General features: G+C 50.8%; 1 protein-coding gene across 2 annotated transcripts in view; it reads left to right on the top strand.

Annotated features, from left to right (window-relative positions):
- The window catches only part of LOC134928671 (zinc finger protein 84-like), a 62,283-nt gene extending 50,630 nt beyond the window's left edge, over positions 1-11,653 (top strand). Inside the window, exons 2-4 of one of the 2 annotated variants that reach the window (XM_063924649.1) lie at positions 4,582-4,708; positions 4,893-4,970; positions 5,222-11,653. In XM_063924649.1, coding sequence (XP_063780719.1) covers positions 4,582-4,708; positions 4,893-4,970; positions 5,222-8,160 — 3,144 coding nt within the window. In that variant the 3' untranslated portion in view covers positions 8,161-11,653. Of the gene's footprint in view, positions 1-4,581; positions 4,709-4,892; positions 4,971-5,218 lie in introns of both variants that reach the window. The other variant, XM_063924648.1, reaches the window with a different exon arrangement.
- Positions 11,654-23,975: the final 12,322 nt, after the last annotated feature.

The raw sequence follows: 23,975 nt of genomic DNA, 5'->3' as shown, positions 1-23,975 counted from the left end.
TTTTGTTCGTATTATCAATTTTACGATCAGCCGGCTCTTTCAAGGCGGTAGATGCTGGAACAGGTAAAACCACCTTTTTTTGAGAGTCTGGATACAGACGCGTCAACAATGGGCGGGTTTCCCCATTTTTTCCTATCCTCTACCGGGAAAGGGAATGCCACCTGGACCCTTTTAGGGATCTGGAATTTTTTATCCGGGTTTTCCCAAGCTTTTTCAAAAATAGCATTTTATTCTTTTGATGCAGGGAAGGTTAGCGAGGCTTTCTTATTGTCAGTGAAGTAAGCCTCCTCAACCTGCTCAGGTGTTGTATCAGTAATATTCAACACATCTCTAATAGCCTCTATCATCAACTGCACCCCTTTAGCCAGAGATGCGGCCCCCCTGAGCACATCCCCATCACCGTCTGTAGTATCAGAATCGGTATCATCCTGCATGATCTGCGCAAGAGCACGTTTATGTGACTATACAGCGCGGAGCCCTGAGGTACCAGAACTGGGCCAGACTGCCATAGAGTTCTGTAAAGCCTGAGTTGCAGATTCATTCTGTGCAGCCCTAGTAGATATTTGAGAAATCGTAGATTTGATAGAGGATAAACACTCAGGCTCCCTTGCTGGTATCTGTGCTAAACCAGTGCAATTCTGATTACATGGAATGGGATCATCCTGAGAGGACATATCCTCTGCAGCATATGTCACAGTGTCCCTGGACATTGATTAATGGAGACCGCAGACACCACACACACACACACACACACACACACACACGAGGACAGACAGAGTTTCACCCCCAAGAATGGCAAGAGAGACACAGAGATTGGAGCCAGCCCACACACAGCGCTTTTAATATAAAGGGAGACCCCCTATCAGCGCTGACTGTGCACCTTAATAGGTTACACAGTCTTATTACAGCCTACCCTCCCTTCTACAACCCCCTGGTACCGTGAGAGATAGCTGGAGTTGCTGTGGAGGGACTTGCTCTTCCTGGACAGCGCTGTGTAGGCTGGAAAATGGCGCTGAACGCTGCTGGGTCCGTTCTGAAGAGAAGCTCCGCCCCCAAAATGGCGCTGAGATCCCGGGACCCCGACAGGTTTGCTGACCAGTGCAGGGTTCAGGCGCTGGCTCAAGACGCCCCTCACAGCGCCGCACTAAGTACCGCTAAGCCTCCGCTCCTACCCTGTTGCCGCTTACTAGGGGGTCGGTGACTCACTCGCCACTGATCTTCTGACTCTGTAAGGGGGTGGCGGCATGCTGCTGGGGTGAGCGATCCCCTGTGGCGGGGAACGATCGATCCCCTGAGGAGCTCAGTGTCCTGCCAGCGGAGATAGTGGCTCAGACCCCGCAGGGCGGACACTGCTCCCCCCCTTAGTCCCTCGATGCAGGGAGGCTGTTTCCAGCAGCCTCCCTGTAAAATAATAAACTCTAAAAAAAAAAACTTTACTAGAGAAGCTCTGTAGAGCTCCCCTAGCTGTGACCGGCTCCTCCGGGCACATTTTCTAAACTGAGTCTGGTAGGAGGGGCATAGAGGGAGGAGCCAGCCCACACTCTCAAACTCTTAAAGTGCCAATGGCTCCTGGTGGACCCATCTATACCCCATGGTACTAATGTGGACCCCAGCATCCTCTAGGACGTAAGAAAAATATACATTACAGCGGTATATCGGGGTGCTGAGTCATTATGATATACATTACAGCAGTATGCTGGAGCTACTGAGTCACTATATTATACATTTCAGCTGTATATGGGGGGTGCTGAGTCACTATAATATACATTACAGCAGTATGCTGGAGGCACTGAGTCACTATAATATACATTACAGCGGTATGCTGGAGGCACTGAGTCACTATAATATACATTACAGCTGTATATGGGGGTGCTGAGTCACTATAATATACATTACAGCTGTATATGGGGGTGCTGAGTCACTATAATATACATTACAGCAGTATGCTGGAGGCACTGAGTCACTATAATATACATTACAGCAGTATGCTGGAGGCACTGAGTCACTATAATATACATTACAGCTGTATATGGGGGGTGCTGAGTCACTATAATATACATTACAGCGGTATATGGGGGGTGCTGAGTGACTATAATATACATTACAGCTGTATATGGGGGTGCTGAGTCACTATAATATACATTACAGCTGTATATGGGGGGTGCTGAGTCACTATAATATACATTACAGCTGTATATAGGGGGTGTTGAGTCACTATAATATACATTACAGCTTTATATCGGGGTTGCTGAGTCACTATAATATACATTACAGCAGTATGCTGGAGGCACTGAGTCACTATAATATACATTACAGCTGTATATGGGGGTGCTGAGTCACTATAATATACATTACAGCGGTATGCTGGAGGCACTGAGTCACTATAATATACATTACAGCTGTATATGGGGGTGCTGAGTCACTATAATATACATTACAGTAGTATGCTGGAGGCACTGAGTCACTATAATATACATTACAGCAGTATGCTGGAGGCACTGAGTCACTATATTATACATTACAGCGGTATGTGGGTGGTGCTGAGTCACTATAATATACATTACAGCTGTATATGGGGGTGCTGAGTCACTATAATATACATTACAGTAGTATGCTGGAGGCACTGAGTCACTATAATATACATTACAGCAGTATGCTGGAGGCACTGAGTCACTATATTATACATTACAGCGGTATGTGGGTGGTGCTGAGTCGCTATAATATATACATTACAGAGGTACACTAGTGAGAATGGATGGTGGAGTTGGCGATATACAGTCGAGGGTGGATAGAGGAGGGGGGGCAGGTATACAGCTGAGAGTGGACGAAGGAGGGGGTGGTATACAGGTGAGGGTGAATGGAGAAGAGACAGTATACCGAGAAGGGGCAGCACACAGGTGAGTGTGGATGGAGAAGGGGCAGCACACAGGTGAGTGTGGATGGAATAGGGGCAGCACACAGGTGAGTGTGGATGGAGAAGGGGCAGCACACAGGTGAGTGTGGATGGAGAAGTGGCAGCACACAGGTGAGTGTGGATGGAGAAGGGGCAGCACACAGGTGAGTGTGGATGGAGAAGGGGCAGCACACAGGTGAGTGTGGATGGAGAAGGGACAGCACACAGGTGAGTGTGTATGGAGAAGGGGCAGCACACAGGTGAGTGTGGATGGAATAGGGGCAGCACACAGGTGAGTGTGAATGGAGAAGGGGCAGCACACAGGTGAGTGTGGATGGAGAAGGGGCAGCACACAGGTGAGTGTGGATGGAGAAGGGGCAGCACACAGGTGAGTGTGGATGGAGAAGGGGCAGCACACAGGTGAGTGCGGATGGAATAGGGGCAGCACACAGGTGAGTGTGGATGGAGAAGGGGCAGCACACAGGTGAGTGTGAATGGAGAAGGGGCAGCACACAGGTGAGTGTGAATGGAGAAGGGGCAGCACACAGGTGAGTGTGGATGGAGAAGGGGCAGCACACAGGTGAGTGTGGATGGAGAAGGGGCAGCACACAGGTGAGTGTGGATGGAGAAGGGGCAGCACACAAGGGTGGAGGGGGTGGTATATAGGTGACGTTGGATGGAGAAGGGGCAGTACACAGGTGAGGGTGAATGGAGAAGGGACAGTATACAAAGTTGGATGGAGGAGGGGCAGTACACAAGGGTGTATGGAGGAGGGGGGTGGTATATAGGTGACGGTGGATGGAGAAGGGGTAGTACACAAGGGTGGATGGAGGGCAGGTGGTATATAGGTGAGTGGATGGAGGAGGTGGTGGTATATAGGTGAGGGTGGATAGAGGAGGTGGTGGTATATAGGCGAGGGTGGATAGAGGAGGGGGTGGTATATAGGTGAGGGTGGATAGAGGAGGGGGTGGTATATAGGTGAGGTTGGATGGAGGAGGGGCTGTATATAGGTGAAGTTGGATGGAGGGGGGCTGTATATAGGTGAGTGTGGATGGAGGAGGGGGATGGTATATGGGTGAGGTTGGATGGAGGGTGGCTGTATATAGGTTAGTGTGGATGGAGGAGGGGCTGTATATAGGTGAGTGTGGATGGAGGAGGGGGATGGTATATGGGTGAGGTTGGATGGAGGAGGGGCTGTATATAGGTGAAGTTGGATAGAGGAGGGGCTGTATATAGGTGAAGTTGGATGGAGGAGGGGCTGTATATAGGTGAAGTTGGATGGTGGGGGGCTGTATATAGGTGAAGTTGGATGGAGGAGGGGTTGTATATAGGTGAAGTTGGATGGTGGGGGGCTGTATATAGGTGAGTGTGGATAGAGGAGGGGTGGTATATAGGTGAGGTTGGATGGAGGAGGGGCTGTATATAGGTGAAGTTGGATGGAGCGGGGCTGTATATAGGTGAGTGTGGATGGAGGAGGGGGATGGTATATGGGTGAGGTTGGATGGAGGACAAGCACTCAGATGGGGCAGTACTGTGTGATATTTCTTCATGTGGAAAGGCAGAAGCTCCGGCTGGATGTCTCCGGAATCCCATAAGGTGATCCTGGAAAGCTGCCCTGGTTGGGAGTGTGATGCACCCTATTCCCGGCCCCTTCTCTTGGGTGCTGACTCTCTTCCTCCATCTTTCAGGCTCTGGTGACTTTTGAGGACGTTGCCATTTATTTCACCGAGGAGGAATGGAAAAGCCTGAGCGATGAGCAGAAGAGTCTGTACAAGGAAGTGATGAGCGCTAACTACCAGATGATTCTCTCGCTCAGTGAGTGTCTCCCAAGTCACCCCAAATGTGTCCCACTGAGCAGATCATGTATCCTGTATTATATTGTAATGAATGATATAGTACATATGAGGGGGGTTCTTGATAACCTGAGTGGGTCACTGGACTGACCGCTCTGTGCAGAGTGAGATCGGAGTCTGAGGTTTCATGTTTGTTGTCCCCACAGACCGCCCGGACATCATATCCAATATTGAATTAGGATGCGAGCCGTTTGTCATTAGCGACCCAAAGTGCAGCAGCCAAGGTGAGAGAGCTATATTGCTTCTAAGTGATCACCTGGGGTGGGGGCCGAACTCTTCTGTATTCTGGGGGTACAGGACTGTTGCCACGAACGAAGCATTGGACTGGAGACTTGGACTATTATCCTGGCAATGTGTGCGTACTTCCGTCATGATCAGGGCCCGTTGGCGTGGACACGAGAGTCACATGAAACAGGAGTTGGAGTGTTGATGCTCTGTAGTATGTGTATTAATTGCTACTCTTGTGTCTCAGCAGGTTCCTGGCAGTACAATAAATTGTTGGCGTCTGAGACCACTGCGCTCCGGGAACGATGCTATGACGCAGGAGGAGATAAGGGCGGTGGATCTGAGCCACAGGTGACGAGGAGGCGGCGGTACCCCCGAGTGAACCCAGTCAGATGGGTAAAAAAAGAGAAGAAAACAAAGAAACGCGCGAAGCGCTCTTTTCATTGGCGATCTGATAACGCGGAGAACAGGCTCACTGCAGACAGTAACTACAGGTCCTCTCCAGGAGAGGATGACTCTGATCCCTGCCCTGGTAACAATACTGACTTACATGTGGCAGATCACAGCCATCGAAGTACAACTACAGTGAATGTGGACAATGAAAGGGGTCCCGGAAACTCGACTTTGGGCTTGCGAGATAAAAGTGTGGCTGCTGCAGGCATGTGCAAGAAACAAAAAGTTTCCCAGGAAAGTAAGCTGCGCAAGCGGGAAGCTGAAAAAGTCACAGTATCTTCAAAGGCTCCACAACTTCTCGGCAAACAGAAGACGGGCAGGAGTGGTAAGGGAGGTGAACAGCTTGATGGACACACAAGAAGTGCTGCCACCACCACGAAAAATGGTCCTTTGTCCGAGAACGTGGCAACAGGTCTGAAGAAAGTAAGTTCCATTCAAAGGAACAAGAGCCCCAGCAGGCAGAGCATCCAGGGCTTAGTAAATGGAAAGAAGGACTCTCCTCAGAGGGAAGACAGACGTGTAAAGTTTAATGAGGTAGTTACTATGTTTCTCATCGAGCCACGGCCCAATGAAATTCCTGCTGTGGGGATCGAGGAGAGAGTGAAGCTACGGAACAGAAGCTACCTTAGTAATTTAAGTGAGCCGAGCAAGAGTAAGAAGCCGTTGACATTAAATCGTGACATTGGAATAGCAGCTGAAGATAGTTGGACGATGCAGGAGGAGGATTCCAGAACTTCACAGGATGTGCGGAGAGCAGGGAAAAGAACTTCCACGCTGCAAGACTGTAGTCTGGAACAACTTGAAGGGAAAAGGGTAAAGCTTATCTTGGTGAAATGCACCCAAGAGATGGCAACAGTAGAGGAGAGTGCTGAGGACACCTCTTGTGGGATGATTACCAGGAGCACTACGGGTCCTGCAGAGTCCCCATCTAAGGGGACCAATAAACAGACACAGCCATCTGGCGGCACAGACATGAATGCCATACAGACACCTGTTGGTAAGAGCCCTAAACAGGAGAAGCGCCAACCAGACACGGCGAGTGAAGCAGAGAACAAGGTGGACACGGCCCCCAACGTGCCACAGCCAAGTGCGGCTCCAAGTGAGCAGGCGTTTATTAAATCTTATGCTTGTGCTAATTGTGGCAAAGTAATTCACTGGTCGAGGCTCAGTGACTCACAGAAAAAGAACATCGAGCAATCTCTTCCTCACACGTGCAGAAGATGCGGCCGGCGCCAGACGGCAGACGCTAATAATGTGACTGCGTCAGCCACGGAGATCAGCACTCCAACTCGCTCCCACGCAAATCGTGCCACATCTGGTAAAACGGCACTGCCGGCGACTCCCGATGGGAAGAAACCAAATTGTTCACCGGCTACGGAAAAACCAGACGTTAGCCCAGCAGCTGACAATAACTACGACGTAAACAAAGAGAAGAACGAGGTAAAAACAGCAAGGTCGGGAAGTTCAGCCAATCGTCGCGTTCACGTCAAAGATAAAAGCACCAATCATAGGAAGAAATCCTTATTATGTCGCAAATGTAAGCATGGTGCTCCAGAGAATCCTACAATCCATCACAAGAATGGAACTGGAGCCTCTGCAAAGAGTACATTGGCCAATAACGACTCAAGTCCAGGTCTTAATATAGCTGCGGAAAAGAAATCTGCAGCACTGGTTGAAAGCAGAATGCAGAGCAGGACGGGCTCTGCGCAAGATCAGAATGCTACAACTGGCTTGGATTCCCAAAGACGCCGCGTCGGTATAAAGCATAAAAAAACAGGCTTAAATATGTCTGCCGGAAATCAGAACCACGAGACAGAGGCTGATATGCCTGATGTAGGCAAAACGCGTGGGATATGCACAAACTGTGGAAAGCATTTTCACACTGTTCAAAAGAAACACCCACTCACCAGTGTTCAACTGAATAAGCCTGTAAAGAATAGGTCCCTTTCCACTGCGAAAACAAGAAAATCTGAGGATTCTGATCCTGAGTCTCCTAAAAAATCCCCCCATAAACGTAAAACTAAGCGCTCCAGACCTAAGGAAGATCCTAGAGCCCCCAGTCATGTCAAGAAAACAAAGAGAAAAGCCAAACTTTGCCCCAAATGCGGTAAGAGACTGAATTTGCACGTGACGCCCAGCCAGGACAACCCTGGCGATGAGAGTGGAGGCAGCAGCGCCAACTGCGTTCTGAAGAAGCGCAAGCGGCCTTTAGAGGGAATGGAGCCATTTACGTGCAAGGAGTGTGGCAAGATCTTCACTCGCCATTTCACGCTCCTGCAGCACCGCATGATACACACCGGCGAGCGCCCCTATGCCTGCAAGGAATGCGGGAAAACATTCCGGGATGGTGGATACCTTAAGGTGCACATGAGACTGCACACTAAAGAGAAACCCTACACCTGCCAGGAGTGTGGCAAGCGTTTTTGTCAGAATTCAGCCTACATGGTGCACCTGAGAACGCACACCGACGAGCGGCCGTTTGAGTGTAAAGAGTGCGGGAAGAGCTTCAGCGATCGCTCCACTTTCCGGCACCACGAGAGAATACACACGGGGGAGAGACCCTTCCCCTGCTCCTTCTGCGGGAAGAAATTCGCACAACAGTCCCACGTGAAGCGGCACGAGATGATACACACAGGGGAGAGGCCGTATGGGTGCTCGCATTGCTCAAAAAGATTTATTGACCGTCCGAAGCTGAGGAAACACGAACTCATTCACAAGAGAGATAAGACTGAGTAGGAGAGGTAGAGGCACTGTGCAGATTTCAGGTGTTTGAGGCATCGCGGGAATTAGGAAACTGGTCTGTTATTGTAGATTCAGCGATGCAGAGCCTTCGTCAGTGTTACATGATAGAACACAGGTGACAGGACCCTGCCCACCTCTGACAGGACCCTGCCCCGCTTCCACCTCCCACCTCTGACAGGACCTTACCCCGCTCCCACCTCTGACAGGACCCTGCCCCGCTTCCACCACTGACAGGACCCTGCCCCGCTTCCACCTCTGACAGGACCCTGCCCCGCTCCCACCTCTGACAGGACCCTGCCCCGCTTCCACCTCCCACCTCTGACAGGACCCTGCCCCGCTTCCACCTCCCACCTCTGACAGGACCCTGCCCCGCTCCCACCTCTGACAGGACCCTGCCCTGCTCCCACCTCTGACAGGACCCTGCCCCACTCCCACCTCTGACAGGACCCTGCCCCGCTTCCACCTCCCACCTCTGACAGGACCCTGCCCCGCTTCCACCTCCCACCTCTGACAGGACCTTGCCCCACTCCCACCTCTGACAGGACCCTGCCCCGCTTCCACCTCTGACAGGACCCTGCCCCGCTTCCACCTCTGACAGGACCCTGCCCCGCTTCCACCTCTGACAGGACCTTGTCCCACTCCCACCTCTGACAGGACCCTGCCCCACTCCCACCTCTGACAGGACCCAGCCCCGCTTCCACCTCTGACAGGACCCTGCCCTGCTCCCACCTCTGACAGGACCCTGCCCCACTCCCACCTCTGACAGGACCCTGCCCCGCTTCCACCTCCCACCTCTGACAGGACCTTGCCCCACTCCCACCTCTGACAGGACCCTGCCCCACTTCCACCTCTGACAGGACCCTGCCCCACTCCCACCTCTGACAAGACCCTGCCCCGCTTCCACCTCCCACCTCTGACAGGACCCTGCCCCACTCCCACCTCTGACAAGACCCTGCCCCGCTTCCACCTCCCACCTCTGACAGGACCCTGCCCCACTCCCACCTCTGACAAGACCCTGCCCCGCTTCCACATCCCACCTCTGACAGGACCCTGCCCCACTCCCACCTCTGACAGGACCCTGCCCCACTTCCACCTCTGACAGGACCCTGCCCTGCTCCCACCTCCCACCTCTGACAGGACCCTGCCCCACTCCCACCTCTGACAGGACCCTGCCCCCCTTCCACCTCCCACCTCTGACAGGACCCTGCCCCACTCCCACCTCTGACAGGACCCTGCCCCGCTTCCACCTCTGACAGGACCCTGCCCCGCTTCCACCTCTCACCTCTGACAGGACCTTGCCCCACTCCCACCTCTGACAGGACCCTGCCCCACTTCCACCTCTGACAGGACCCTGCCCTGCTCCCACCTCCCACCTCTGACAGGACCCTGCCCCACTCCCACCTCTGACAGGACCCTGCCCCGCTTCCACCTCCCACCTCTGACAGGACCCTGCCCCGCTTCCACCTCTGACAGGACCCTGCCCCGCTCCCACCTCTGACAGGACCCTGCCCCGCTCCCACCTCTGACAGGACCCTGCCCCGCTCCCACCTCTGACAGGACCCTGCCCACCTTCCACCTCTGACAGGACCCTGCCCCGCTTCCACCTCCCACCTCTGACAGGACCCTGCCCCGCTTCCACCTCTGACAGGACCCTGCCCCGCTCCCACCTCTGACAGGACCCTGCCCCACTCCCACCTCTGACAGGACCCTGCCCCGCTCCCACCTCTGACAGGACCCTGCCCACCTTCCACCTCTGACAGGACCCTGCCCCGCTTCCACCTCCCACCTCTGACAGGACCCTGCCCCGCTTCCACCTCTGACAGGACCCTGCCCCGCTCCCACCTCTGACAGGACCCTGCCCCGCTCCCACCTCTGACAGGACCCTGCCCCGCTCCCACCTCTGACAGGACCCTGCCCACCTTCCACCTCTGACAGGACCCTGCCCCGCTCCCACCTCTGACAGGACCCTGCCCACCTTCCACCTCTCTCCAGCCCCGGGGTAGGCTGCTTTCAGTATATTGTAATCCTGGGAAGATTTTACAACCTTCAGGCTGAGAAATGATTTTAGGGTTTAAACATAGGATAAGTGGATGGAAAAAATGTGTAGATGATTTTTAAAGGCTTATAGGAATAACTTATTGCCCCATGGAGGGCAGGTATTATAAATTCTGTAATATAATTAGGTGCACAATACGGTTTCCTCACCTTTCTTGGGGTGAGAGTTCTTTCTGTCCGCAGTGCATTATCTGGCGCTGTAATAATTCCTAAATATTAAGCACTTCAATGCTTCCAGGCTGCGAGAGACCCCTATCCCCAAACCGGCCCCCTTGTGTCTATATAACATTCTCATTGAGCCGAGATCTCTCTTCTGTGGCTTCTTCTGATGTATCAAGTCTTGTAAAGCAATGGTGGGCAATACACTCCCCTGGGCTGCTTGCATGGTATAAAACCTCCCCTCTGTGGCCATCCCCACTGGTGCCCACAGCGTATCAGCCTAGTGCACCGTGTCTCTTCCCCCGGCCGGCTCCGCATGAGCTGCTGCTGCAGCCGGGGACGGCACCGTCAGATTGCTGCAGGTGTCGGAACAGTCAGTGCTACTGACCGGTCATACATTGCTCTGCACATCAGCGTTATGTCGCCCCTGTCATATAACACACATCCCTGCAGACTTACATGGGGGGACTGATACCACTTCTACCCCATATTGGCACATATAGAAACAAGAGTGCAGGTGCACCATACACGATGCATCTGCACCCTTGTTCTTATAATGTAAAATGAAGTCCCAGCAAGGTAGCGCATCCCATTATAAGATGCTATGGTGTGCAGCTCAGGCCCTCTCTCCACAATGTACATCTACCCCATAGTCGTCTCTTTCATTGATCAAATTCATTTAATTTACTACTGAGATTAAGCGCGACGTGCTGCCCTTTCAGTGTTAGAGGGTCTCCCGGTGCGGCCCCCAAAGTAAATCAGGCTGCTTAGTGTTCTGAGTGGAGACGTCTCCCACTGCAGCCAACCAGCTTCTAGCTAACATTTATCAAATACACTAAAAAATGGTAGGTAGAATTTGATTGGTTGCTACGAGCAACACTTTCACTCCTCCATCTCTTCCCCCTATATCTGAGTTGTGTGCCGCTGCTCCTCTCTTATGGGAGCTAAATAGCTGCCGGGCGTGGAAATGACGCCTCGCCCACCTTTCCATACCTTGTCCTCCTCATACTGTATCCTGTTCCCTCCTGCTGTCCCAGTTATATAATGCATTATTAGTATGTATAATTTATCCATGTTATCAGCCGTGTATGTGTACAAGCGTGTGTATGTATATGTGTATATATATATATATATACACACACACACACACACTTATTTGACATGACAGTGACAGAAGGATGGCAGCCGTCATTGTGTATTCCATATGTAATAGACATTGCATTTGAGTTTTCATTGAACAGATTGTTTTAAATGATTAAACAAATGAAGATGATGGGACCTGTACCCTAATATTTTATTGCACACCCTGTAGAGGCAGTGGCTGCAGTCATGCTATTTCTGTCGCTCTCAGTGAGACCCCCGCACCTGTCTCCTCCTGAGCCATCTGCCCCAGCTGTCTCAGGTGTGATGGGTGCCCTCTCCAGGCTTCACGTCTCGGCTGTCTCTATGTTCCGTAGGACTCAGATCAGAACTCATAGAGACCTCTACAGAACAGCCCAATGTTCTGCTCTCTCGGGTGCATTTAGCTGTGCGCTTTGGGCCATTATCCTATTGGAGGAGCCGTCGGCTGCCACTGAGACAGATCTTCTCTGACACTGGTCAGTATGTGCTCAAAGTGCCGCGAGTGCCGGATGCAGCAGAGCAGCCCCAAGACGTAACCAATCCTCCATGTGTCACAGTAGACATGGTGGTGTCTTCTACAGCTGCATTTTATCATCTGTGACCATAGAGCTGATGTGACGCCACTTTTTATCTCCTCTGTCCCCAGACGTTCTCCTAGGAGCTATGTGTCAGAATCCATATTAGCTAGACCCAGTCTGGTCCTTGGCAATCAGCTCGTATCACTCTGGAGGTTTTTCTTGGCTCTTTTTCTGCTGTTCTCACTTTCCTTCTATTTAATCTGGGGCCACTTTACCTCTTGCAGTAACGTCCGGAGAGGTTGGCTGCAGTCCCATTATTATCCTTTATTTATATGGCGTCACAAGAGATCCGCAGCGCCTATTACAGAGTACATAGACAAATGAGCAGAACAAGAAAACAGTGACTTACAGTACAAGACAATGTAGAACAAGTACAGGGTATACAGCACATATATCTGCGTCAGCAGACGGCACTGACATAATCATCAGGGGGGCAGAAGGTGATGGCAAGATGCCGGTGTAAGGAGTACGGAATAGAAGATAGTCTAAGACAGGCATGTCCAAACTGCGGCCCTCCAGCTGTTTAGAAACTACACATCCCAGCATGCCCTGACACAGCTTTAGCATTCTCTGACAGCAAAACTGTCAGGGCATGCTGGGATATGTAGTTTCACAACAGCTGGAGGGCCGCAGTTTGGACATGCCTGGTCTAAGAGAAGGATAAGCACATGAGGGAAGAGGGTCCTGCTCGTGAGAACTTACATTCTAAAGGGGAGGGGCAGACAGACGGGTGACACAGATGGGATAGAGAGTGAGCGTGGAACAGGGTTAGGATGAGATTCGGCTGGGTTTGGGGAAGAAGTGGGTCTTGAGAGCCAATTAGAAGTTTTGTAGAGAGGTGGAGAGTCTGATGGGACGAGGTAGGGAATTCCAGAGGTAGGGAGGGAGTAATCAGTTGGGAGGAGAGGCTGCATTTGTGGAGTGAAGAGGATGGGCGAGAGTGTAAATACGGTCAGAGAGGAGTGGGAGAGGGCTTTGTAAGTTAATGTGAGAAACGTGAATTGGGTTCTGAAGAGGAGCCAGTGTAGGGCTTGCAGTAGAGGGGAGGCAGACGTACGTTTGGAGCGGTAGATGAGCATTAACCCTTTATAACCTCTTGTCCATTTAAATGGACATTATTAAAAAATGTATTGTGAGGATGGTTGCCATTCACATCCCAGTGTCCATTAAAATGTCTGAAAATACTGTGAACATTTTCTGGCAGATGACAGCAGCGGCTAGTAATTGCTGCTGCGAGTCTGAAAGATGGTGTCACCCAGAAAGATCAATTGACTTTCAGCAACATAGTTACATGAACAGTAATTTCAGTTGCTACATTATCAAAATATATCTAATTAGAACAAATTGCAATGCTTTGTCGTACGAGCTACAACTGCTGCAAATCATCCATTAGGATGGACTTTGGGTCTAAATGACTAAACCATATTTCTCTTACGTCCTAGAGGATGCTGGGGACTCCGTAAGGACCATGGGGAATAGCGGCTCCGCAGGAGTCTGGGCACAACTAAAAGAAAGCTTTTAGACTACCTGGTGTGCACTGGCTCCTCCCACTATGACCCTCCTCCAAGCCTCAGTTAGATTTTTGTGCCCGGCCGAGCTGGATGCACACTAGGGGCTCTCCTGAGCTCTTAGAAGAAAGTATATTTCTCTAACGTCCTAGTGGATGCTGGGACTCCGTCAGGACCATGGGGAATAGCCTGCTCCGCAGGAGACAGGGCACATCTAAAAAAGCTTTTAGGTCACATGGTGCGTACTGGCTACTCCCCCTATGACCCTCCTCCAAGCCTCAGTTAGGTTTTTGTGCCCGTCCGAGAGGGTGCAATCTAGGTGGCTCTCCTAAAGAGCTGTTTAGAAAAGTTTTTTTTTAGGTTTCAATCTCAGTGATTCCTGCTGGCAACAGGATCACTGCATCGAGGGACTTAGGGGAGAGATTTCCAACTCACCTGCGTGCAGGATGGATTGGAGTCTTAGGCTACTGGACACTTAGCTCCAGAGGGAGTCGGAACACAGGTCAGCCTGGGGTTCGTCCCGGAGCCGCGCCGCCGATCCCCCTTACAGACGCTGAAGAGACGGCAGAACGGAGGTCCGGAAAGCAGGCGGCAGAAGACTCCTCAGTCTTCTTGAAGGTAGCGCACAGCACGGCAGCTGTGCGCCATTGTTGTCACACGGCTCACTGACTCAGTCACGGAGGGTGCAGGGCGCTGCTGGGGGCGCCCTGGGCAGCAATATAATTACCTTTAGTGGCAAAATAAATACATCACATATAGCCATTAAGGCTATATGTATGTATTTTAACCCAGGCCAGTTTCTTAAAAACCGGGGAAAAGCCCGCCGGAAAAGGGGCGGAGCTTATTCTCCTCAGCACTCAGCGCCATTTTCCTGCTCAGCTCCGCTGGTGAGGAAGGCTCCCAGGTCTCTCCCCTGCACTGCACTACAGAAACAGGGTAACAAAGAGAAGGGGGCATAAATTGGCGATATTTATATATTAAGAGCGCATATATAGTAAACAACACCTTCTAGGGTTGTTTATATACATTTATAGCGCTTTTGGTGTGTGCTGGCAAACTCTCCCTCTGTCTCCCCAAAGGGCTAGGGGGTCCTGTCTTCGATTAGAGCATTCCCTGTGTGGCTGCTGTGTGTCGGTACGTGTGTGTCGACATGTATGAGGACGATGTTGGTGTGGAGGCAGAGCAATTGCCGATGATGGTAATGTCACCCCCTAGGGAGTCGACACCGGAATGGATGGCTTTAGTTATGGAATTACGTGATAATGTCAGCACATTACAAAAGTCAGTTGACGAAATAAGACGCCCGGCAAACCAGTTAGTACCGGTTCAGGCGTCTCAGATACCGTCAGGGGCTGTAAAACGTCCTTTACCTCAGTCAGTCGACACGGGTACCGACACAGATGAATCTAGTGTCGACGGTGAAGAAACAAACGTATTTTCCAATAGGGCCACACGTTATATGATCACGGCAATGAAGGAGGCTTTGCAGATCTCTGATACTGCTGGTACCTCAAAAAGGGGTATTATGTGGGGGGTGAAAAAACTACCTGTATTTTTTCCAGAATCAGAGGAATTGAATGACGTGTGTGATGAAGCGTGGGTTAACCCCGATAGAAAACTGCTAATTTCCAAGAAGTTATTGGCATTATACCCTTTCCCACCAGAGGTTAGGGCGCGCTGGGAAACACCCCCTAGGGTGGATAAGGCGCTCACACGTTTATCAAAGCAAGTGGCGTTGCCGTCTCCTGATACGGCCGCCCTCAAGGATCCAGCAGATAGGAGGCTGGAAACTACACTGAAGAGTATATACACACATACTGGTGTTATACTGCGACCGGCAGTAGCCTCAGCCTGGATGTGCAGTGCTGGGGTAGTGTGGTTGGATTCTCTGACTGAAAATATTGAGACCCTGGATAGGGACAGTATTTTATTGACTCTAGAGCAATTAAAGGATGCTTTCCTTTATATGCGAGATGCTCAGAGGGATGTTTGTACTCTAGCATCAAGAGTAAGCGCGATGTCCATATCTGCCAGAAGAAGTTTTATGGACGCGACAGTGGTCAGGTGATGCGGATTCCAAGAGGCATATGGAAGTATTGCCATATAAAGGAGAGGAATTGTTTGGGGTCGGTCTTTCGGACCTGGTGGCCACGGCAACTGCCGGCAAATCCACTTTTTTACCTCAGACCCCCTCCCAACAGAAAAAGACACCGTCTTTTCAGCCGCAGTCCTTTCGCTCCTATAAAAACAAGCGACCAAAAGGACAGTCTTATCTGCCGCGAGGCAGAGGAAAGGGTAAGAAAGGGCAGCAAGCAGCCCCTGCCCAGGAACAGAAGCCCGCCCCGGCTTCTACAAAGCCATCAGCATGACGCTGGGGCTTTACAAGCGGACTCAGGAACGGTGGGGGGTCGACTCAAGATTTTCAGCAATCAATGGGTTCACTCACAAGTGGACCCGTGGGTCCTGCAGATAGTATCTCAGGGTTACATGCTGGAGTTCGAAAGGTCTCCCCCTCGCCGGTTCCTAAAGTCTGCTTTACCAACGTCTCCCTCAGAAAGGACGTCGGTTTTGGAAGCCATTCACAAGCTGTATTCTCAGCAGGTGATAGTCAAGGTACCCCTCCTACAACAGGGAAAGGGGTATTATTCCACACTATTTGTGGTACCGAAACCGGACGGTTCGGTAAGGCCTATTCTAAATCTGAAATCCTTGAACCTGTACATAAAGAAATTCAAGTTCAAGATGGAGTCACTCAGAGCAGTGATAGCGAATCTGGAAGAAGGAGACTTCATGGTGTCCTTGGACATAAAAGATGCTTATCTACATGTCCCGATTTACCCCTCACACCAAGGGTATCTCAGGTTCGTGATACAAGACTGTCATTATCAGTTTCAAACGCTGCCGTTTGGGTTGTCCACGGCCCCTCGGGTCTTTACCAAGGTAATGACCGAAATGATGGTTCTTCTACGAAGAAAAGGCGTATTAATTATCCCTTACTTGGACGATCTCCTGATAAGGGCAAAGTCCAGAGAACAGCTGGAAGTCGGTGTAGCGCTAACACAAGTAGTGCTTCAGCAACACGGGTGGATTCTAAATCTTCCAAAATCTCAATTGACCCCGACAACACATCTGCTGTTCCTGGGCATGATTCTGGACACGGTTCAGAAAAAGGTATTTCTCCCGGAAGAGAAAGCAAGGGAGTTATCCGAACTTGTCAAGAACCTCCTAAAACCAGGAACTGTGTCAGTACATCAATGCACAAGAGTCCTGGGAAAGATGGTGGCTTCGTACGAAGCGATTCCATTCGGCAGATTCCATGCACGAACATTTCAGTGGGATCTGCTGGACAAATGGTCCGGATCGCATCTGCACATGCATCAGCGGATAACACTGTCACCGAGAACAAGGTTGTCTCTCCTGTGGTGGTTGCAGACTGCCCATCTGTTAGTGGGCCGCAGATTCGGCATACAGGACTGGGTCCTGGTGACTACGGATGCCAGCCTACGAGGTTGGGGAGCAGTCACAAAGGGAAGAAACTTCCAGGGCGTGTGGTCAAACCTGGAGACGTCTCTTCACATAAATATACTGGAGCTAAGAGCGATCTACAATGCTCTAAGCCTGGCAAAATCGCTGCTTCAGGGTCAGCCGGTGTTGATCCAGTCCGACAACATCACGGCAGTCGCCCACGTAAACCGACAAGGCGGCACGAGAAGCAGGAGTGCAATGGCAGAAGCTGCAAGGATTCTGCGCTGGGCGGAGAATCATGTCGTAGCACTGTCAGCAGTGTTCATCCCGGGAGTGGACAACTGGGAAGCAGATTTCCTCAGCAGACACGACCTTCACCCGGGAGAGTGGGGACTTCATCCAGAAGTTTTCCACATGATTGTGAACCGTTGGGAAAAACCAAAGGTGGACATGATGGCGTCTCGCCTCAACAAAAAATTGGACAGGTATTGCGCCAGGTCAAGAGACCCTCAGGCAATAGCTGTGGACGCTCTGGTAACACCGTGGGTGTACCAGTCAGTGTATGTGTTCCCTCCTCTGCCTCTCATACCAAAGGTACTGAGAATTATACGGAAAAGAGGAGTAAGAACAATACTGGTAGCTCCGGACTGGCCAAGAAGAACTTGGTATCCGGAACTTCAAGAGATGCTCACGGAGGATCCGTGGCCTCTACCTCTAAGAAGGGATCTGCTTCAGCAGGGACCTTGTATGTTCCAAGACTTACCGCGGCTGCGTTTGACGGCATGGCGGTTGAACGCCGGATTCTAAAAGAGAAGGGCATTCCTGAGGAAGTTATTCCTACTTTAATTAAAGCCAGGAAAGAAGTGACCGCACAACATTATCACCGCATTTGGAGAAAATATGTTGCGTGGTGTGAGGCCAAGAAGGCTCCAACGGAAGAATTTCAATTGGGTCGATTCTTACATTTCCTGCAAGCAGGATTGTCTATGGGCCTCAAATTGGGGTCCATTAAAGTTCAAATTTCGGCCTTATCAATTTTCTTCCAGAAGGAATTGGCGTCAGTGCCTGAAGTACAAACTTTTGTCAAAGGTGTACTACATATACAACCCCCAATAGTGCCTCCAGTGGCACCGTGGGATTTGAACGTGGTTCTAAATTTTCTCAAATCTCATTGGTTTGAGCCTTTAAAATCGGTAGATTTAAAATACCTTACATGGAAGGTAACCATGCTGTTGGCCCTGGCTTCAGCCAGGAGAGTTTCGGAGTTGGCAGCTTTGTCATACAAAAGCCCATATCTGATATTCCATTCGGACAGGGCAGAATTGAGGACACGTCCTCAATTTCTCCCTAAGGTGGTTTCGGCATTTCACTTGAACCAGCCTATTGTGGTGCCTGCGGCTACTAGCGACTTGGAGGACTCCAAGTTACTGGACGTTGTCAGAGCATTAAAAATATATATTTCAAGGACAGCTGGAGTCAGAAAATCTGACTCGTTGTTTACATTGTATGCACCCAACAAGTTGGGTGCTCCTGCGTCTAAACAGACGATTGCACGTTGGATATGTAGTACAATCCAACTTGCACATTCTGTGGCAGGCCTGCCACAGCCTAAATCTGTAAAGGCCCATTCCACAAGGAAAGTGGGCTCATCCTGGGCGGCTGCCCGAGGAGTCTCGGCATTACAACTTTGCCGAGCAGCTACGTGGTCAGGGGAGAACACGTTTGTAAAATTTTACAAATTTGATACTCTGGCTAAAGAGGACCTGGAGTTCTCTCATTCGGTGCTGCAGTCATCCGCACTCTCCCGCCCGTTTGGGAGCTTTGGTATAATCCCCATGGTCCTGACGGAGTCCCAGCATCCACTAGGACGTTAGAGAAAATAAGAATTTACTTACCGATAATTCTATTTCTCATAGTCCGTAGTGGATGCTGGGCGCCCATCCCAAGTGCGGATTGTCTGCAATGCTTGTACATAGTTATTGTTACAAAAATCGGGTTATTACTGTTGTTGTGAGCCATCTGTTCAGAGGCTACTTCGTTTGTGTTATCATACTGTTAACTGGGTTCAGATCACAAGTTGTACGGTGTGATTGGTGTGGCTGGTATGAGTCTTACCCGGGATTCAAGATCCTTCCTTATTGTGTACGCTCGTCCGGGCACAGTACCTAACTGAGGCTTGGAGGAGGGTCATAGGGGGAGGAGCCAGTACGCACCATGTGACCTAAAAGCTTTTTTAGATGTGCCCTGTCTCCTGCGGAGCCCGCTATTCCCCATGGTCCTGACGGAGTCCCAGCATCCACTACGGACTATGAGAAATAGAATTATCGGTAAGTAAATTCTTATTTTTAGGTTTTTTATTTTACAGTGAGACCTGCTGGCAACAGGCTCACTGCAACGAGGGACTAAGGGGAGAAGAAGCGAACCTACCTGCTTGCAGCTAGCTTGGGCTTCTTAGGCTACTGGACACCATTAGCTCCAGAGGGACCGACCGCATGGAACTGGCCTTGGTGCTCGGTCCCGGAGCCGCGCCGCCGTCCCCCTTGCAGAGCCAGAAGCAAGAAGAAGTCCGGAAAATCGGCGGCATGAAGACTTCTGTCTTCTCCAAGGTAGCGCACAGCACTGCAGCTGTGCGCCATTGCTTCTCATACACACTTCACACTCCGGTCACTGAGGGTGCAGGGCGCTGGGGGGGGGGGGGGTGGGGGGGGGGGGGGGGGCCCTGAGCAGCAATAAAAACACAGTGGCTGGCAAAACAATCACAATATATAGCCCCAGAGGCTATATATGTGATAATTACCCCTGCCAGAATCCTTAAAAAAGCGGGAGAATAGTCCGTGAAAAAGGGGCGGAGCTATCCCCCTCAGCACACTGGCGCCATTTTTCCCTCACAGTTCCGCTGGAAGGAAGCTCCCTGGCTCTCCCCTGCAGTCTACACTACAGAAAAAGGGTAAAAAAGAGAGGGGGGGGCACTAAATTTAGGCGTAGTAAATATTATAGCAGCTATAGGGGACATAATTCAGTTAGTCCCTGCAGTATATAGCGCTCTGGTGTGTGCTGGCATACTCTCTCTCTGTCTCCCCAAAGGGCTTCTGTGGGGTCCTGTCCTCTGTTTAGAGCATTCCCGGTGTGTGTGCGGTGTGTCGGTACGGCTGTGTCGACATGTTTGAGGAGGAAAATTATGTGGAGGCGGAGCAGATGCCTGTAGAAGTGATGTCACCCCCTGCGGGGCAGACACCTGAGTGGATGGTTTTATGGAAGGAATTACGTGCAAGTGTCGACTCCTTACACAAAAAATTTGACGACATGCCAAATGCGGGACAGCCGGCTTCTCATCTTGTGCCTGCCCAGGTGTCTCAAAGGCCATCAGGGGCTCTAAAACGCCCGCTACCTCAGATGGCAGACCCAGATGTCGACACGGATACTGATACCAGTGTCGACGACGATGAGTCTAATCTAATATCCACTAAGGCCATTCGCTGCATGATTGAGGCAATGAAAGAGGTGTTACACATTTCAGATTTAAACCCAGGTACCACAAAAAAGGGTATTATGTTTGGGGAGAAAAAACTACCCGTAGTTTTTCCCCCATCTGAAGAATTAAATGAAGTGTGTGAAGAAGCGTGGGCTTTCCCTGATAAAAGATTGATAATCTCAAAAAAATTACTAATGGCGTTCCCTTTCCCGCCAGAGGATAGGGCACGTTGGGAAACACCTCCTAGGGTGGATAAAGCGCTCACACGTTTGTCTAAAAAGGTGGCACTTCCGTCTCCGGATACGGCCGCCCTGAAGGAGCCTGCGGATAGAAAACAGGAGGCAATCCTGAAGTCTATATATACACACACAGGCATTATACTTAGACCAGCTATTGCGTCAGCATGGATGTGCAGTGCTGCCGCTGCGTGGTCAGATTCCCTGTCAGAAAATATTGACACACTAGACAGGGACACTATTCTGCTAACCATAGAGCATATAAAAGACTCAGTCTTATACATGAGAGATGCACAGAGGGAGATCTGCCGGCTGGCATCTAAAATAAGTGCATTGTCCATTTCTGCTAGGAGAGGCTTATGGACCCGGCAGTGGACAGGGGATGCAGATTCCAAAAGGCACATGGAAGTTTTGCCTTATAAGGGTGAGGAGTTATTCGGGGATGGTCTCTCGGACCTCGTTTCCACAGCGACAGCTGGGAAGTCAGCATTTTTACCCCATGTTCCCTCACAGCCTAAAAAAGCGCCGTTTTATCAGGTACAGTCCTTTCGGACCCAGAAAAACAGGCGAGGAAAAGGCGGGTCTTTTCTGTCCAGAGGCAGAGGTAGGGGAAAAAGGCTGCAACAAACAGCTAGTTCCCAGGAGCAAAAGTCCTCCCCCGCTTCTTCCAAGTCCGCCGCATGACGGTGGGGCTCCACAGGCGGAGCCAGGTACGGTGGGGGGCCGCCTCAAAAATTTCAGCGATCAGTGGGCTCGCTCACAGGTGGATCCCTGGATCTTTCAAGTAGTATCTCAGGGGTACAAGCTGGAATTCGAGGCGTCTCCCCCCCGCCGTTTCCTCAAATCAGCCTTACCGACAACTCTCTCGGGCAGGGAGGCTGTGCTAGAGGCAATTCACAAGCTGTATTCCCAGCGCGTGATAGTCAAGGTGCCCCTACTTCAACAAGGACGGGGTTACTATTCCACACTGTTTGTGGTACCGAAACCGGACGGTTCGGTAAGAACCATTTTAAATTTGAAATCCTTGAACACATACATAAAAAAATTCAAGTTCAAGATGGAATCGCTCAGTCTAGACGAGGGGGATTACATGGTATCCCTGGACATCAAGGATGCTTACCTGCATGTCCCCATTTACCATCCTCACCAGGAGTACCTCAGATTTGCGGTACAGAATTGCCATTACCAATTCCAGACGCTGCCGTTTGGTCTGTCCACGGCACCGAGGGTGTTTACCAAGGTAATGGCGGAAATGATGATACTCCTTCGAAAAAAGGGAGTTTTAATTATCCCGTACTTGGACGATCTCCTAATAAAGGCGAGATCCAAGGAGCAGTTGTTGGTAGGAGTAGCACTATCTCAGGAGGTGCTACACCAGCACGGTTGGATTCTAAATATTCCAAAGTCACAGCTGGTTCCGACGACACGTCTACTGTTCCTGGGAATGATTCTGGACACAGTCCAGAAAAAAAGTGTTTCTCCCAGAGGAAAAAGCCATGGAGCTGTCGTCTCTAGTCAGAAACCTCCTGAAACCAAAACAGGTGTCTGTGCATCACTGCACGCGAGTCCTGGGAAAGATGGTGGCTTCTTACGAAGCAATTCCTTTTCGGCAGGTTCCATGCCAGAATCTTTCAGTGGGACCTGTTGGACCAATGGTCCGGATCGCATCTTCAGATGCATCGGCTAATAACCCTGTCTCCAAGAACCAGGGTGTCTCTACTGTGGTGGCTGCAGTGCTCATCTTCTAGAGGGCCGCAGATTCGGCATACAGGACTGGGTCCTGGTGACCACGGATGCCAGCCTTCGAGGCTGGGGGGCAGTCACACAGGGAAGAAACTTCCAAGGACTATGGTCGAGTCAGGAGACTTCCCTACGCATAAATATTCTAGAACTGAGGGCCATTTACAATGCCCTAAGTCAGGCAAAATCCCTGCTTCAAAACCAGCCGGTACTGATCCAATCAGACAACATCACGGCAGTCGCCCATGTAAACCGACAGGGCGGCACAAGAAGCAGGACGGCGATGGCAGAAGCCACAAGGATTCTCCGATGGGCGGAAAATCACGTGTTAGCACTGTCAGCAGTGTTCATTCCGGGAGTGGACAACTGGGAAGCAGACTTCCTCAGCAGACACGATCTCCACCCGGGAGAGTGGGGACTTCATCCAGAAGTCTTCACACTGATTGTAAATCGTTGGGAACGGCCACAGGTGGACATGATGGCGTCCCGCCTAAACAAAAAACTAGAGAGATATTGCGCCAGGTCAAGGGACCCTCAGGCGATAGCGGTGGACGCTCTAGTGACACCGTGGGTGTACCAGTCGGTTTATGTGTTCCCTCCTCTGCCTCTCATACCAAAGGTACTGAGAATAATAAGAAAACGAGGAGTAAGGACAATTCTCGTGGTTCCGGATTGGCCAAGAAGAGCGTGGTACCCGGAACTTCAGAGATGATCTCAGAGGACCCATGGCCTCTGCCGCTCAGACAGGACCTGCTGCAGCAGGGGCCCTGTCTGTTCCAAGACTTACTGCGGCTGCGTTTGACGGCATGGCGGTTGAACACCGGATCCTAAAGGAGAAAGGCATTCCGGAGGATGTCATTCCTACGCTGATTAAAGCCAGGAAAGATGTAACTGTAAAACATTATCACCGCATATGGCGGAAATATGTTGCTTGGTGTGAGGCCAATAAGGCCCCAACAGAGGAGTTTCAGCTGGGTCGATTTCTGCACTTCCTACAGACAGGAGTGTCTATGGGCCTAAAATTAGGCTCCATTAAGGTGCAGATATCGGCTCTGTCGATTTTCTTCCAAAAAGAACTAGCTTCACTACCTGAAGTTCAGACATTTGTAAAAGGAGTGCTGCATATTCAGCCCCCTTTTGTGCCTCCAGTGGCACCCTGGGATCTCAACGTGGTGTTGAATTTCCTAAAATCACATTGGTTTGAACCACTGAAAACCGTGGATCTTAAATATCTCACGTGGAAAGTGGTCATGTTATTGGCCTTGGCTTCGGCCAGGCGTGTTTCAGAAATGGCGGCTTTGTCATGCAAAAGCCCTTATCTGATTTTCCATATGGATAGGGCAGAATTGAGGACTCGTCCCCAGTTTCTCCCTAAGGTGGTATCAGCTTTTCACTTGAACCAACCTATTGTAGTGCCTGCGGCTACTAGTAACGTGGAGGATTCCAAGTTGCTGGACGTAGTCAGGGCCTTGAA

The sequence above is a fragment of the Pseudophryne corroboree genome, chromosome 5 (assembly GCF_028390025.1).
Source record: "Pseudophryne corroboree isolate aPseCor3 chromosome 5, aPseCor3.hap2, whole genome shotgun sequence".
NCBI classification, from domain to species: domain Eukaryota; kingdom Metazoa; phylum Chordata; class Amphibia; order Anura; family Myobatrachidae; genus Pseudophryne; species Pseudophryne corroboree.
Note: the sequence above shows the minus strand (reverse complement) of the source record. Positions and strands in the feature narration are given on the sequence as shown.